We start from the raw sequence: 18,331 nt of genomic DNA, 5'->3' as shown, positions 1-18,331 counted from the left end.
GCCTCAGTGGGAATGATCAATTATTTCAATGTCAGTAGTGGTAATATTACCCCTAAGATTTAGCAATTTTCAAAGATCTTTTAACTTAATTAGAGGCATTTGTTATAAATTGAATTAAATGTGTTAAAAGTGCCATGTATTATATTAAAAGTCTAATACCCACATTGGCCAAAGAGACACAATTTTAGGGGGGAAAATCTAGTTTAAACATGCTAACATCGAGATAAACACGTGAAGTTCTCCTTTTCAAAAAATTTTGTAAAAGTTGAAAGAATGGAGAACAATTTTAACCAGAACATTTTGGTGAAATCTGTAGAATACAGATACTTTTGTGAAAGTATTTTTCTAAATGCTTGAAACAATGGCAAACCAATAGCAGATTTGAACATTTTAATAACTTTGCTTAAAAAAAATTACACTGATACTGGTATCATTTGTCAGCTATATGTATCAATCCAATAATCGGCATATGATAATAGTATTGTAGAAACTCATATTTTAATTGAGGTATAATTGACACATAACATTATATTAGTTTTAGGTATACAACATGATGCTTTGATATTCGTGTATATTGTAAAGCAATCAGCACAGTAAGTCTTGTTCTACTGCCATACAAAGTTATCTTTTTTTTTCTCTTGTGATAGACACTTTTAATATTGACTCTCTTGACAACTTTCAAATATGCATTACGATATTTTAACTGTGGTCACCATGCTATTCGTTACATCCCCACGACTTATTTATTTTATAGCTGTAAGTTTATATGTCTGGATGCCTTTCACTCATTTCATGTATCTCCCCAGCTCCCCTCTCTTTCCAAATAACTGTTCCCATATCTTGGCTTATTTGACTTCATTTTCTTTTAAACGTGGTATCATAGTGAACTTGCCCAAGAGTCCCTATCAGCCAAATCATTTAATAATATACTCCTACGAATTTGTAAGCTTTTGCTCAGCTGCCATGTAGAAAGTTTTAATGCTGGTTTTCTATTTTTTTTTAAGTTTTTATTTATTCATCTGACAGAGAGAGAGAGAGAACACAGCAGCGGGAGTGGCAGGCAGAGGGAGAAGCAGGCTCTACACTGAGCAAGGAGCCCAATGCCAGACTCGATTCCAGGACCCTGGGATCATGACTTGAGCCAAAGACAGACACTTTGACATAGTAGGCAGGAGAAACCAGGATGGACACCTATCTCAGACTGGGCTACAGAAGACTTCCCTCCTGAGACTTGTGATCTAAAGAGAAATTAGACAAATGAGAGGAGGGGAACACGGGAAAGCATGGAGAGCATGCCATCACATACGCCATTTTCCAAAGAATAGAGTTCCATTTCTAAAACAGAAAATAAGTTGAATTGGGTGACTATTATCCTTTTGATGGTCATACTCTTTGTACATAACCAAGAAAGATTACAGAGGAAGGAAAGAACAGTTGAAATGTGGATCAAGAGAGTGTACAATGGCACTGGTTTTTTATAATGTGCCTTACATGTAGACAGGAATAAAAGAGATGCTTGCTTTCAAGAAAATTTCGAAACATGGATGCAGAATTTTCTTTTGAATGAAATATATTTCAAGAACAATATATGGAGGCATAATTGTGGCTGTAATTCTCTATCTGTACCCATCTGGAGTTCAGGTACAGATTCAAAATGATTAAAAGAAAAGGACTATCCCCGTCGCATGTACTCTTTGACAAGTTCTCTTCACCCAACAAGCTTATTGATACTTAGTTTTTCATGACTGACTCAACTAGACACCCTGGTTTTCTGATTTCTTAAGCACCTAACAATTAGGTTGCAGTGGATTGTATAAAATGTTAAATTAAGGGTACAGGCCAACTGACTGAAGCAGATCATGGTTTTTACTTAAACCATTTAGAAAACTCCATGTTTAAAAAATGTATTCATTTTACAAATACTTGTTTCTTTTTTTTTCTTTTCTTTTTTAGAGATTTCTATTTATTTATTTGACGGAGAGAGACGGAGATCACAAGTAGGCAGAAAGGCCGACAGAGAGGGAGGGGAAAGCAGGCCCCCTGCTGTGCAGAGATCTCCCCTCAGCCCCATGCGGAGCTCGATCCCCAGACCCTGAGATAATGACCTGAGCTGAAGGCAGAGGCTAAACGCACTGAGCTACCCAGTGACCCCACAAATACTTATTTCTAAGCACTTACTATACACAGTGTGTAGTTCTAGGGTATAGGGAGATAGCAATGAGTAAGACAAGACAGTTCCTGGAACACCTGGGTGACTCAGTTTGTTAAGCAGCTGCCTTTGGCTCAGGTTGTGATCCCAGAGTCCTGGAATCGAATCCCACATCTGGCTCCTGGCTCAGCAGAGAGCTTGCTTCTCCCTCCCACTCTGCATCTGGCTCCTGGCTCAGCAGAGAGCTTGCTTCTCCCTCCCACTCTGCGTGCTGTCTTCCTGCTTGTACTCTCCCTCTCTGTTAAACGAATAAATAAAACCTTAAAAAAATTCTTTAAAAGTCAAGGCAGTTCCTGCCTCTATGGAGTTAAGAGTCTCACCAACACATTAATATTAGTATCAGATTGCAGCTTCACTGAGTTGCACTTTAACTTCTGGGCACATGTAAGTGGGTTGTGAATCTCTTTCCTACCAACTCTATCAGCCGACATGTACTCACCCACATGAATCATGGAAATACACAGGTTTTGGTATCAGACTAACATTAGCTTCAAATCTAGATGCTTGTCTTGTTCTGTTTCTTAATAGCTGTATGATCTGAAGCAAAGATTATGAACTTTCTCGTGTCTTATTTCCTCATCTGTACATAAAACACCTGCCCTCCAAAGTGGACCTGTAAATTAAATATAATATACACATATTACATAGAGTGTTCAGTACAGAAGAGCTGCTATTATTACCTTAGTTATTACTGTCTATGCCAAAAATTCTCACTTACTTAACCACTCTTTTCCATAAACTACTTTTCAGGGAAGTGAATGAAGGAGGAAGGCTTTGTCTACACTAAGTGGGTTTGCAGCTGTAAACCAGCATATGGGAAAAGAATCTCTTCAACGAGTGCTTGAGTTTATGATGTTCAAGGTCATAATAGGTGATTCCATTCAAAGAGAATGTTTATATTAATCCTAGGGACTAGCATTTGTATAATTTTTTTTTTCAGTTTTCACATCATTTCCACATGCTGCATATTGACAATAGGTTTCAACTATTCGAATGACTTCTGGTTACCATGTTGGTGACTTCAAACTGTTTTCCAGTTCTGATATGTCTTGAACCCATTTCCGTCAGGACAACAGATTATTGGTCAAATTCTCTTAGATTTACCTTGAACATTTCCATATGTAGGTCAATATGAGCTTATTGTTGTCCTTAATTTTCCCTCTTCCTCAACAAATGCTTTTTTCCTAATATGTTCATTCACTCTTTGGATGAGCTACCTGAGCCAGAAACCTTGGAACCATTTTTTATTCTTTTCTTGGAGACCCCATATTGAAACAGTCTGCAAGTCCTATTCACTTTGGCTAAATACCTCTCAGATACTCCTGTTTATCCCGCCGCCTCTCCAATTCTCTTTTCCCCTATAAGGATGCTGTTGGCATTTGGGGGTGTTAATGGTAGAATAGTATTCCCTCACACAATATGTTGAAGTTGTAGGCCTCAGTACCTCAAAACGTGGTCTTATCTAGAAACAGGGTCATTGCAAATGTAAGCTAAGTTGAGGTCATATTGGAGTAGAGTGGGCCCTTAATTCAATATGGCTGGTGTCTCTATTTGTAAAGACACAGACAAATGAAGAGAAGAGAGCCATGGAAAAGTTGAGGTAAAGATTGGATTATTGCTGTCACTAGTCAAGGAATGCTTAAGGCCGCCAGAAGCTGGAAGAGGCAAGGAGAATCTTTCCTCCTCCACCCAATCTTTCCTCCTCCACCCACCGACCCCTGACCATCGCTGGAAACTACAGAGAAAGCATGGCCCTGCCAACACTATGATTTAAAACTTTCAGTCCAGAACTATGAGAGAATACATTTCTGTAATTTAAAAAAAAAAATTTTAAGGATTTTTATTACTTGTCAGAGAGAGAGAGAGAGAGAGAGCACAAGTAGAGGGAGCAGCAGGCAGAGGGAGAAGTAGACTCTCCACTGAGCAAGAAGCCAGACGTTGGACTCGATTCCGGGATCCCGGGATCATGACCTGAGCCGAAGGCAGAGGAGTAACCGACTGAGCCACCTAGGCATCCCCATTTCTGTCATTATTTAATCACCCATTTTGTAGTTATAGCAGCCCTAGGGAACTCATATAGGGGGTGAGAGGGATCTTCATCATTTGAGACTCTCAAGCACATTTCAGGAAGCTTGGTGTCTTTGCCACCCTTCCTGTTATCATGACAACAAAGAACAGCCATGCCATCCTTCTTAAAGCTCTACACTTCTACTCATAGTTGAGCAATACTAGTTGGTCATCATCTAAGTGGTAACTCATTCTCAGAACCCTTTGGACTGGACCCTATTATTTCCCCCCTACAGTCAGAGCAGTATTTCTAAAACATGGAAACCCCCCACCTGCCATACCCTTCCCTCTGAAATACTCCAGGGGCTACTGAGAGTGGCAGGATGGGGACCAGACACCTCAGTATGGCACCCACTGGCCAGGCCTCCCACAAGCTGACTCCTTCTCCTGCTGTAACTTTCTTCACCTATTTGGTCGTTCTCCACCCAATTCAACTTATTTTCGTTTCTGAAATGGAACTCTATTCTTTGGAAAATGGCGTATGTGATGGCATGCTCTCCATGCTTTCCTGTGTTCCCTCTCCTCTCATTTGTCTAATTTCTCTTTAGATCACAAGTCTCAGGAGGGAAGTCTTCTGTAGCCCAGTCTGAGATAGGTGTCCATCCTGGTTTCTCCCATAGCATTCTGGATGTCACTGTAACACTGGAAAGAGTTTTCTAACTCCTGTCTGCTGACTTGCCATGAGGAACTCTCCATCACTTTAGCAATAGAAGAAACTCAAGACTGTCTGAAAGTGAGCCCCTTTATTTGAAACCTGAAAGAAAGAAAGGGTTCTTCCTTCGTGGAAGCTGGTTTAACGGGACACAACTCACTCGTTCACCAGATCATTATTCTATGAACGTATATGTCAGGCCCTGTGATTTGGCCCATCCAAATTATCCCTAATATTCTCTTTATTAGGAAGGGGGATATATGTGTGTCATATGAAATGTGGCTGAAGTTCAGAGAAATAGGTTTCATTTAATAGCTGAATACTGGATGACCTGACCATTCTTCTCAGCCTCTGGCAGCTCACCCCGTGAGCGATAGAGGAGTCGCCTGCATGAACTGAGGAGTAGCTGCTGGCCTCAATGTGATTTTGCAGTGATGTCACTGTAACACTTATTTGTCTTTTCACTCATCTGTCTCTACCAACAGAATGGCATTTCTGTGGGTGAGTGACAATGTTGCTCATCTGTGAAAATCCAGAGCCCATGTATATTAGCATTCTATTGCTGCTTTCCCACACTACCACAAGCTTGTGGCTTAAGCAACACAAGTTTACTATTTTGCAGTTCTGGAGGTCAGAAGTCTGCAGTGGGTCTCACTGGGCTAAAATTAGGTAACAGCAGAACTACATTTTATTCCAGGGAGAATGTTTCCTTGCTTGTTCCGGCTCCTAGTCACTGGCCTTCTCCCTTGCCTCCTGGATCCTTTCTTCCATCTGTAAAGCCAATGAATTTGGGCCAAGTCTTTCTCACACTGCCATTCTTCTGGTTCTCCTTCTGGTTGTCGCCTTGTGTCTTCTGCTTCTCAATTTCACTTTTTAAGAACCCTTATGAATTTCTTGGGCCCATCCAAATTATCCCTAATATTCTCTTTATTTAAACTCAACTGATTAGTAAACTTAATTCTATTCTGCTACCTTAATTCCCCTTTGCCATATAATTTCACATAATCACCTGTTACAGGGATTAGGTATGGACATATTGGGGATTGGAGGGGGGTGGTTATCCTGCCTACTATGTCATCACAGGGCCTGACATATACGTTCATAGAATAATGATCTGGTGAACGAGTGAGTTGTGTCCCGTTAAACCAGCTTCCACGAAGGAAGAACCCTTTCTTTCTTTCAGGTTTCAAATAAAGGGGCTCACTTTCAGACAGTCTTGAGTTTCTTCTATTGCTAAAGTGATGGAGAGTTCCTCATGGCAAGTCAGCAGACAGGAGTTAGAAAACTCTTTCCAGTCGTATCAACTTGGGCAAATCGCTTAACTTCCTGATGCTTTAGTTTGCTTAGCTTCTGAAAAAGTCTGAGGGACTATGATGAGGCTTTCTCCACCATTAACACGGTATGACCTATCCATGTATTAGAATGACTCCCTGAAATGCTGACCACTAAGCCTTAGGAAAAGACTCACAGTCACTGAGGATTCCATGTTCCAAAACTTGATAAATGGAACATGAGGAAAAGAGAAATGAGAAATACTCAAATAAAAGAACTACATGAAAATAAAAAAAAATAAAAAATAAAAAAAATAACTTGCTTTAAAAAATGCTACATTTAGACTATGGCTAGGTATAGCAGAAGAAGGGAATATGGAAAATTTTAGTGCCATTTATCCATAGTGTCTTTTAAAAGGATTATTATGCACAGCTGATGAGTGATGGGTTTTGGCTGTCTACAAATCCCTAAGGACTTCTGTTCACAGTCGAAGAGAGTTTAAGAATGCATTCCATGCTTTTTTTTTTTTTTTTTCCCCAAACAAATTTCGTTTGTTTTCTATTTTTTTATTCTATGATCGTATACGGCAGGATCTGTGATTTGTTGTTTGCTATCGGGCCTTTATAAGGACTGGGCATGGAAGGGGGATATATGTGTGTCATATGAAATGTGGCTGAAGTTCAGAGAAATAGGTTTCATTTAATAGCTGAATACTGGATGACCTGACCATTCTTCTCAGCCTCTGGCAGCTCACCCCGTGAGCGATAGAGGAGTCGCCTGCATGAACTGAGGAGTAGCTGCTGGCCTCAATGTGATTTTGCAGTGATCTGTGTGCTCTATGGCTTCCTTCATAACCAACAAATCAATTCCCACTATACGTATTACACACCCCAGTGGCAGAGGCCATTTATTATCCTTTTGATGGTCATACTCTTTGTACATAACCAAGAAAGATTACAGAGGAAGGAAAGAACAGTTGAAATGTGGATCAAGAGAGTGTACAATGGCACTGGTTTTTTATAATGTGCCTTACATGTAGACAGGAATAAAAGAGATGCTTGCTTTCAAGAAAATTTCGAAACATGGATGCAGAATTTTCTTTTGAATGAAATATATTTCAAGAACAATATATGGAGGCATAATTGTGGCTGTAATTCTCTATCTGTACCCATCTGGAGTTCAGGTACAAATTCAAAATGATTAAAAGAAAAGGACTATCCCCGTCGCATGTACTCTTTGACAAGTTCTCTTCACCCAACAAGCTTATTGATACTTACTTTTATTTGCCATCATCTAACATCAGCTAAGTCCTGTATTAATTTCTAACTTCGCAGTATTTAATTTTTCAGACTCTAAATGATTGATTCCAGGTCTTTTCTAATTATCGGGATCCAGATACTATAGGTATCACTGTTAAACAAACAAATAAGAACAAATACTGATTTGTTTCACTAGGTACAAAGTAATTATTTTGAATTCGATGTAAGTGATTCATGGTGACATTTTAGTGTTCTTTGCCCTAACGCAAGCGCCCCACCAATAAATATGTGTATCTGAATGTGGGTGGGAAATATTTATCAGTGAAACTAATGAAAAAAGTATGACTTTATAGTGGGCTCTGTGCATAAACATTTAAACTGCTTAGTCATTTATATCAATGAAAAGAACAGTGGAAATTTCCAAAGGTCAAATAAGCTACTGTCTCTTCTGTTTTGCATCATCTGAGATTTTCTGGGTTTTTGCAAACCACACGATGCCAAATCTGTATTTGATTTTCTCTTCTCTTTGAAGAGGCACAATAGCAACAGAATAATTAACTGAAGAGCAGCATGCACAGAATATTTGCTTTAGCAGTGTAGAAAGTTCTGGGTTTCATTTCCCATGATGATAAATGTAGTAAGGTATTCTGGAATCCTTCTATGAGGACCCTATTACCATTGGGAAACCAAAACCTCTCAGGGGTCTGTTTCCTGTTTAGTTGTTCCTTGTTTGTATAATTGAAAAGCAGGCTCAGTACAGACTGCACGTCGATGGCTTGGATGATGCTCCACACCTTCATGGGAAAATACACACAAGAACAACAAAAGGGAACTGTCAGCGTCAAGTTCAGTGCCTCATGAGTCCTGCACAGACCAAAAGGCTAAAGTCATGGATTGGAATTCTAAGGGAACTATGGGTTTTCTTTTACTTTCTGTTGTTATCAGGGTTTTTTTTTTTTTTTAAGATTTTATTTATTTATTTGACAGAGAACACAAGTAGGCAGAGAGGCAGGCAGAGGGAGAGGGAGAAGCAGACTCCCCACTGAGCAGAGATCCTGATGTGGGACTCGATCCCGGGACCCTGAGATCATCACCTGAGCAGATGCTTAACGGACTGAGCCTCCCAGGATCCCCTTAGTTGTTATTGTTTTTTAATTTTATTTCTGCAAAGACTCTTGTTTCTATTATTTATCTTCTCCTTTTCACAGATCAATTATCATTATATTTAGTCTTCAGAGAGAGATAAGCTTTTGTATATACAATCTTTTGAATCTATGAATTTCATTTCTGTTATGTTCTCACACTGCCTCAACTGCTGCTGAGATACCTCCTATCATACTAGCTTCTCCTTTGGAAAGATGCTTTTAATCAGGACCATTTCTGGTTGAGAAATTTACTGAATTACTCTAGAATATTTTTCTAGAATAGAATCAGACACGCTAGCACAGGACTTGGAGCCTAGTTATTATAAAGATTGATCACTGATGTAACAAAACTGACATTTTGTTAAGCTGGTGATGGTATACACTGATGATATTTACTATTTCAGTGAAGCAACATATGCATATCCTGTTTATATCTCTTTAAAAATAAAAGGAATCACATCGTCTCCTACATTTCTTGGGCTTGATGGAAGGCCAGCCTATTTCAAAGTAGTTCAGGTAAATATGGGAAGAGGGTAAAGCAGTGGATTGAGTATTTGTTATTTTGTGATGGAGGTGCAGGTTTTGCAGTGTTCAGAGTCTTTCATGCCTCTTAGTCATCATACTGACCCTGGGGTGTGGGTACTGTTAGCATACCCCCTTTCCAATATGAGCAAACTAAGACATTGAAAGGACTTCTATGTAGACAGAGCCCAGAGCTTATACTTGTAGTCACTAAGCTATGGAAACTCTATTGTATATTCCCTGCAGGGGAAAGGCCGAGGGAGAGGGAGAGGCAGACTCCCCACTGAGCTGAGAGCCCAATGTGGGGCTTGATCACAGGACCTAGAGATTATGACCTAAGCAAAAGGCAGACACTTAACCATTTGAGCCACACTGGCTCCCCATGCCTCTACCTTATTTTCAGATACTTCTTCATCTTCTTTCCTGCAAAAACTCTAATTTTAGAAACTTTGAAAACATCTCTTGATCCCAATACCAAACAGAGAGAGGAAACCTGATTGAAATCAGAATACCCTGGATGTAATTATTTTATGTTTAGTTTCAACAGAATGTCAGTATTATATTAAGGAATAAGAGAACGTCAAAGTTTCAAATTATCATTTGCATATGTCCAATGGCATATTAATAACTCATTATTAATTAATAGTTCATTAATAATTAATGACATTAATAACTCCTATATTAATAACTCATTTTTTAAAATAGTTAACTTTTAACAAGGCATATACAAATAACAAAATCTGATTTTAATAAAGGTCGCTGTGGGTAGGTGAGATAAACAGGAATATATAATGGATTTTAAAGATTTTTTAAAATAAGTTTATTACTTATAATAATTCATTTCCATATTTCTCTTACAATGTCTTATTGTAAACTACACATAACATAAAATTTATCATCTTAACCATTTTTAAAAATACAGCTCAGCAATGTTAATTACATGTACATCATCATGCAACCAATCTCCACAACTTTTTCACCTTGCACAATGGAAACCTTATACCATTAAGACCCTCCCCACTCTGACCCTGGTAAAATTCATTCTACCTTCTATCTTCGTGAATCTGACTACTCTAGCTACTACATATACGTGGAATCATAAAGGATTTGTCTCTATCTCACTGGTTTAATTCATTTAGCATAATGTCCTCTAGGTTCATGTACGTCATGGCAGGTGTCAGCAGTTCCTGCCTTTTTAAGGCTGAATGACATTTCATTTGATGGACAGTTAGGTGGCTTCTACCTCTTGGTTCTTGTGAATGATGCTGTTATGAACAGAGGTGTACAAATATCTGTTTGAGATTCTGCTTTGAATTCTTTTGAATCTATACCCAGAAAGAGTATTGCTGGATCATATGGTAGTTCTACTTTTATTTTATTATTTAATTTTATTTAATTTTATTATTTTTAGAGAGAGGGAGAACATAAATGGGAGGGAGGGTACAGGGAGAGGAAGAGTGAGAATCTCAAGCAGCTCCATGACCAACACTGAGCCTAACATGGTGCTAGATCCAACGACCCTGAGATTATGACCTGAGCTGAGATCAAGAGTTGGACGTTCAACCAACCGAACCATGCAGGCACCCCACAGTAGCTCTATTTTTAATTTCTTGAGAACCAGCCATATGGTGTCCCGAAACAATCACACCAATTTACATTCCTACCAGGAATGTACAAGAGTTCCTATTTTTCCATACCCTCCTCAACACTTGTTATCTTCTGACTTTCTTTTCTTTCTTTTTTCTTTTTTCTCTTTTGGACAGTCACCTTCCTGACTGATGTGAGGAGATACCTCATTTTGATTTTGTTTTCCATTTCTGTTTACATGCTTCTTTCCATGGTTCCACTTTTATTTAATTTATTTTTTTATTACGATATGTTAGTCACCATACAGTACATCATTAGTTTTTGATGCAGTGTTCCACGGTTCATTGTTTGTGTGTAACACCCAGTGCTCCACGCAATCTGTGCCCTCTTGATACCCATCTCTACGGCCCCTCTTAGTCCTCCATTATAGCAAACAGAAGCTCAAGTAATCTGAGTCCAAGTATTTAAGAAATAATTTCATTCCATTTCACTTTCACAATGTCTTTATTATGGCTTCACACTATTTTACTGCTGGGCATGTACCTTAAGCTCCAAATTCATTATCGCTGTGTTTGTAGCTGTTCTTCCACTGCCCGTGGTACTGGACCTGGGGGACTCCTCAAGCATCTGCATTTCGTGCTGGTGTCTGTGTTTTCGGAGCTTCAGCTAGCTCAGTGGAGAAGCCAGGGCTTCTGGTACATCATTCTGCTGATGGCTTCCCTCTGGTTCCTGAGGCTCTACCTGCATTATCTTAGCCAGTGGCTGTTCCTCCGGGCCATTTCCACTCCTGTTACAAAGTGAGTGCTTTCCCCTACAAGTCAAAGGGATGTGTTTTCATCTTGATCGGCCAAATGAAAGTGCAAAACTCCTCTCAGTCCATTTACCCAAAGACCTAAAATGTGGGTATGATTTGAAGAGACAAAAATGTCTTTACCTAAGAGCAAGAAGGTCGATTACAGTCATAGTCTCATCTTATGGGCCTGTATAGACAACACGTATCAGGCACATCAATATTTCTCTAAAATTTAGCAGATTCAAGTATGTTCTACCCTCTGAGCAGAACCCAAAAAGGAATTTAGCAACTGTATTTTATTCTGTTTTGATTTTATCAGAGTGACTCAGGCTGAAGGTATTTTAGAAGTAATGTAAGTGTGATTTATCACCTATGCTGAGGGAGGCAAAGATTGCTTCTTCTGCAAAATGATTGAATTCAAACAATTACCAAACTCAAGTCCAGACAGCTTTCTGGGCCATTATACTTTGGAAAAAGACGACACTTTGCAGGTTATCTCTCCACAAATCTGATTCAATAGACACTGTACATAGACAAACAGATAGAAATCAATAGAAGTAAAATTCATTTTCTCAAATGTAGATGTTGCAGATAAAAATAAAGATGTGTGTATATTTTCAATTAAGAAGATCACAAACAACTTTAAGCCACTGTGAAAAAGAGTATGTGTGTATTTTATACATACACACATAGAGTTTTTGACTATGCTTTGAAATTAAATCACAAATATATAAATGACCTGGAATATGCACATTTACATATACTAAATTACCATATCTCCTAGAGAGAATTTTTAAATGGATATATTTCTTCCTTTCTACACCCCCCTTTTTTTTCTTGCTCTCTCTCTTTTTTCTTTCTTCTGGTGAGGGATTCCAAAGCAGAAAGGACAAATGTCATATGCTTGAGCTAGTTGTTTTTGGTAATGCTCTTTTACTTCTACAATTAAAAAAAAAAAAAAAAGGAAAGCTCTATTTTTATTGGTTGTTAATAAAATGGGACTGCAAGAAAAATGTCTTGGCAGCCCAGTTTATCTGATTTCTTAAGCATCAGAAGACCTAAGATAAGATAGGGTATTTTGTTGGCTATTGTCTAGATCTGCAGGCTCGAATCCTACATTAGCTTCATGTCACACTGGAGTTATGAGACATGACAGTAACCACAGTGACTAGGAGCATTTCTTCTCCTACTGTTCTGTGTTGGGTCCTCTGCTGTGAACGTACACACATTACTTCATTTGACATTCAAAAGCATAAGAACAACGCATAAAACTTCCTCCAAAGCATAGGTCAAGGAGTGGATAAAATGAAGAACTCTTTTTTAGTAGAGAGCTGGGAAAGAGGGTGTGTGAGCAGAATGACTGTGGCTGAAATAGATGGGAGGGAAATCTTAGAGCAGAATGAGATCTCACTTGGCCATAGAAAAAGGGTAGCAACACCTGGGTCAAGGCTGCCTGAATGAGTGGGCTCACCTTGGATTTGACCCTTCAGTTATTAGGTTGTGTCAAGTTGTCCCTTTTCAAACAGCTAAGGGATAGGATATTTTTACTCATAGCAGAGCATTGTTGTTCTGTATTTGAGGATCTATCTAGGGGAATCACTCAAAATTCATCAGGTATATTAAGACTCGAAAGAATGATTAAACTGGTTTACATTTCTGGTTTCAGATAGAGGTTGACTCATTACTATGTCCACTGGTATATTTTGCATTCCACACTGCCTACCTGTGAGTGTGTATTATCTGCAGGGCAGTTCTTAGAGAATGCTCTGCTCAGTGGGTAGAATTATTTTTCTTTCTATGGTTGCCTATGACATAAGAACAATGGCCAAGATAGAATTTGCCTTCTACTGGAAGGGGAGCTCTTGTGGTGGTCCTATGGGGTTGGGAAAAGATGAAACCTTCTAACACCCAATTTGGGGGTAATATTAAGTGTCAATTTTTCTATATGAAAAAAAGAAAGCATATAAACTAAAAATTATTTTGTATACCTGGCGTCTTGTGTAGTTTCTCTTGTTTACACAGACGTGGTTGCTTTGTTTTCCCACAGATTCCATTTTTCCCCTTTCACGGTGGAGCTTTGCTACCCAACTTCCTCACTTCAAATCAGAGAAGAGTTGCTCGTGGTTGTGGTGGGACCTTTAGTGCTGAATACAGTGGTACTTCCTTTGGTTCTGATCAGATGGGGCTGTCAGCTACTGTTTGCCTCCTGCCCTGACATCTTGTCAAAGTTAATCATTACCATGGGACTATGGACAGTTCTAGACCCACTGGCAGTGTTTATAGTGGATACTGCCCTGGGGGTAAGTCAAGTAAAATAATCGGGATATGAGTTCTTGACATAAAATTTAGCTTTAGTGCATGAATCGGTTGATGTCGGAAGTTCCAGTAATCATGAAAATGTCAATATTTATCTTAAATTGAAGTTATTAAGTTTTTCCTCATCATAAAAATGATGGATGTCTATTATAATCAACTGAACTGTTTTTAACAGTCTTAAATGAACATTTGCAGAATAAGCAGGAAATAATGTTGGCAATCACATTCAAACTAATTTGTGCATTTTCACAATTATTACAGAGAAGTTTTATTTGGTAACTTTTTGTTGGTGACTCTTTTTAGTAATAAAGATTTTCATAGCCAAACTTTATTTAAAAAGGAATCATACAGTAGTTCCTTCAATTGGTTAGGTTACTTATTTTCTTTGATTTAATACTGTTCTGTAATAAATAGACTCAAAAAAGTAGAGATTTAAACAATTCTAAGTAATAAATGAAATTTAAAAACTTACTCCATAGGCACTTATTTTGACTTTCATCATGCTCACGAAATGAAAGGAAATCTGAATTTTAACTACATTTTTATACCGTAGAGCTGGCTATGAAACATAGCTCTAAGCAAGAGAGCAGATGGATACTATAAATACATCAATGTGATCAAACAGTCATTTATAAAATTACCTTAATTGATCAAATACTATTCCATAACTGGTGTATTTGTCCTTTCTAGAAGAAAAAGAAAAGTTCTGCAATTGGTTTATATGTGTCGAGACTCCCAGTCCATTGTGCCAAATAGATCACAGAGGTGAGGCCTTCTGATGGACTCTCCTCATTAACAGTGTTTGAAATGCACTTGTAGAACTGAAGACGAATCGCTGTTCAGAGTGATTGGTGAGATCAGGCCCCCCCGGTGCTGTGGTCGCAGCGAGGAGGGGCAAACCCAGTCATTGTTTCATTTCTACTTCTCAGGCTGCACTCTGCCACAGCGGGGCTTCTCCCACTTTTCTGGGTTTATTCCTCCCCTGGGGATCTTATTAAAATACAAATTCTGAGTCAGCAGCTGAGGGGGCTGAGATTCTGCGTAGGTATCTGTAACAGATACCTACGTGATGCCAGAGATGTTGGTTCGTGTACCAGATCGCACTGACACAAGGTTCTAGGCTCCTTACTCTCCCTTTCCTTTTGTTTGCTCAGGGTTCCTGGGGGTGTTCTCAACAAGACTGGGGGCCCAGATGCACTGAGTCCATTAATGGCCTGTTAGGCTTTGAGTGAGGATTCTGTTTATTTCTAGTAGCATTACCTCTGCTAGAAATGCTCAGAACCTACAGACAAATGTGATAGTTGAGTCTGGAACCATGCAGACCATTCAGCGTTATTAAAAGGACTTAAAGCAGTGCTCATGGAGCCTGCCAGTATATCCAGTTTCTAGTCCTGCTGTTGAGGGTTGAAGGAAGAGCCGAGCACCAAGGAAAGTTTGTCAATGTTTGGAAGGCTGACGTGTTTCCAATTCCAGCCAGCAACGACTGTCTGAAGTCTCAGTACCATTGCACACCTTGATGACAGGTCAGAATAGGTGTGTTTTCAACCCCATCTCTAAGTCACCCCTACCCCCATCATAGGCTGCATTCTGGTTCTAGGCAGATTGTGCTGGAGCCAACTGGGTTTTGTCCAGATTCTGACTTCCCTCAGACTTCTGGTTAGCGAGGGAAGGACCGAGTGATCAAGGTTGGTTGAGCAGGAAGTGTAAAGGGGAACTCTGTTTGCTTTCCCCTGGGATCATATTCCATGGCATCTCCCAGTTCCTCCCAGATGCCTGATAGGCCTATTGAGCACATGGGGTGCCAGTCCAATCTCGGTGCAACCCCACAGGTGAAGCCATTTGGGGAGGATGAGCAGCTCTGTCATCTTCTGAGATCTCATCATAGGAGTGACTGCAGTCCTCCTGGAATGGCTTTCCTTATTCCAGTCAGGTCCTCTAGAGAGATTAATAGCTGAGTGGGCCACTGTATCAAAGACAGCTGACAAAATGAGCAGTATAAATTTACTCTGGGGCCTCTGATGTAATCTATAGGAAAGTCGCCTCCAGCAGGGCCATCTCAGCACCAGTTCAGAGGTCTGTAACCTGATGGAAGCTGACTTGGATTCTAAAAGATGAGTAGAGCACCTATATCTTTCTCCACTTGGAAAGAAAAGCTGAAGTCTCGTTCCTAATCTGCACGATTATAGACTCTCCGGTTAGAATCCATTAGGCTTCTTGCAGATGACATCTACTTTTGCTGTCATTAAAAAAAAAAACCTTCAAAGGTGCAGGTCACCCACAGAGCAGCAGCCTTGGAGTCCACACATGGACATGCCCATTAATTAAATCAAAATTCACATTTTAACATGAGCTCACCAAGTTTGAGAAGTACTGCTCTAAAGCGGTGGTTCTCAAAGTGAGGTCCCTGGGTAAATAGCATCAGTTTCACCAGGGAACTTAATTGCAGTGCAAATTGAAATGCAAAATCTCAGACCCTGTACCAAATCTATAGGGTCAAAACTCTGGGAAGGAGCCCAGCCTCTGAGAAGGGGCTACTGTGTTTTAACAGCCCTTCCATTTGATTTGTATGCTCATTAAATTCAGTGAACTACCACTCCACATGCGGTCATAGTTATCATAGATTGAAAGTCACTCATGAGATTCAACTTGCCTGGGTTCATACCTACAGTTCTTTCAGCACTTTCTTTTAGCAGAGAAAGTCAGGGATCACTTGTACTTAGTTGATCCTCATCAGCTAGCCAAGAAAGAGGCTACCTTATTTTACTGATACATTTTGTTCTGGATTCTTTTTCTTTCTTTCTTTTTTTTTTTTTTAATGGCAATCCAGAAGGAGATGTGGCAGATGGAATGGTTTGAGGCTGACGCATGGGTGGCTGTTGATGTTGCTAATAACATTTTGTTAGTCTCTCAGTTTGCTGGCTCAGAGGTTGGCAATGCATTCCTGGACCCCTGTTGATGAAACAACAATTCCACCAAGTTCATAAATTCTTTCTCTGCCTGAGCCTCAATCTAGATAAAAAGTAGAGGAAGAATTTGCTATTGAATGTTTTAATTGATCAGCATGTATTTATTGACTATACTCTCTGCACAGGATTTTAAAAGAAAGAGAGTAAGTATGGCATGATTTCTGTCCTCAATGTAGACAGATAAGGATAACACATAAGAACAAAGATCAAACAAGGGTAGAATAAAAGTGTCTTCGTTCAGCAAATCATTCTTGAAAATCCATTAGACATTATAATGGATTAATGGAAACAGCATTGACTTGGAGTGAGGGAAAGTGGGTTCTGGTCTCAGCTCTGCCATTTCTCAGCTATATGATGCTGGGTAAGTTGGTCTTCAACTTCTTCATATGTACCACCAAAAAGTAATAATACCTACAAATAATAACACATACCTTACTCATTTCACAATATTGTTGGGACAACCAATTGGAAATATTGAAATATCTAAAGAAATACTGAAATATTATTGAAATATTGAAAAATATTAAATATTATTGAATAATGAATATTGAAAAATTATTGAAAAATTGAAAAATCTAAGGCATCATACATATAAACTGTACAATATAGGATGTAAGAGTCATTGCCCATGATCCAGGCAGGAACTTCCAGTCTAGTTAGAGAATCACACACACAAGACTAAGCATGGGCAGTATGTGATGAATGCCATGTGGTAGGCATATCACCTGTTCCCTCATATCTTTCAAGTCTTTGTTCAAATGATACATTTTCTGATTACGGTATATAGTAATACACCTCTATCCCTCCTGTACTTTTTTCTGCTTCATGTTTTTCTTCAAAATGCCATCTTCTAACCTACCATCCTAATAACTTAATCTTGCTTACATGTTTATCCACCACCTCCACCCCAACTTAAATGTAAACTCAAGAACATAGGGTTTTTGTCTAATTTTATTCACTCTTCTATCTTCAGAGCTTAATGACACATGGTGGACATTCCCAAAATGTGTGTGGACCAAGTGAATGATTAGCATCTGCTGATTAGATTACATTATGGGCAATATGTATGTATCAATTTTAGTATGTGTTGTCAGTGAATACCACATCTGTTTCTTTACCTTTAAGAAATAGCAGAAGGGGAAGATCTAGAATAGGAGAAACGTATGACAACACTTACAGATCTTCTGCCTGAAGTCCAAGCAACAGATTCACATTCTGCAAGGTTGACCCATTAACAAATACAGAATATAAAAATCGAAATTTTCGTGTGGCGGTGAAAGAAACATCAGTTGAGAGTCAGAATATCTGACTTTGAGTCATTGTCCAAGTGTTAAAGGATATTCTGATGTAAGGAAAATATGGATTAAACTGAGTTTCTGTTTTTATTTGTACATATGTGATATGGATTAGTTCTGAATATGTCCATTTAAGCTATACTTATTTATTTGTCAGTTTAAAAACTAAAGAAATTCTTCCTTCTTTCTTACACTGAAGAAAATACACTTTATTTACATTTATATTACATACTACTTTCACCTAATAC

The 18,331-nt window shown here is 38.9% G+C and overlaps 1 protein-coding gene across 1 annotated transcript in view; it reads left to right on the top strand.

Annotated features, from left to right (window-relative positions):
* LOC132018527 (uncharacterized) overlaps positions 1 to 18,331 on the top strand; it is a gene marked incomplete at its 5' end in the record, with an annotated part of 292,774 nt that overhangs the window by 196,734 nt on the left and 77,709 nt on the right. Inside the window, 2 exons of the mRNA XM_059401496.1 lie at positions 11,292 to 11,510; positions 13,554 to 13,806. Coding sequence (XP_059257479.1) covers positions 11,292 to 11,510; positions 13,554 to 13,806 — 472 coding nt within the window. The remainder of the gene's footprint in view (positions 1 to 11,291; positions 11,511 to 13,553; positions 13,807 to 18,331) is intronic.

This window comes from Mustela nigripes, chromosome 5 (assembly GCF_022355385.1).
Source record: "Mustela nigripes isolate SB6536 chromosome 5, MUSNIG.SB6536, whole genome shotgun sequence".
Taxonomy (NCBI): Eukaryota; Metazoa; Chordata; class Mammalia; order Carnivora; family Mustelidae; genus Mustela; species Mustela nigripes.
This window is presented reverse-complemented; position numbering and strand designations above follow the sequence as displayed.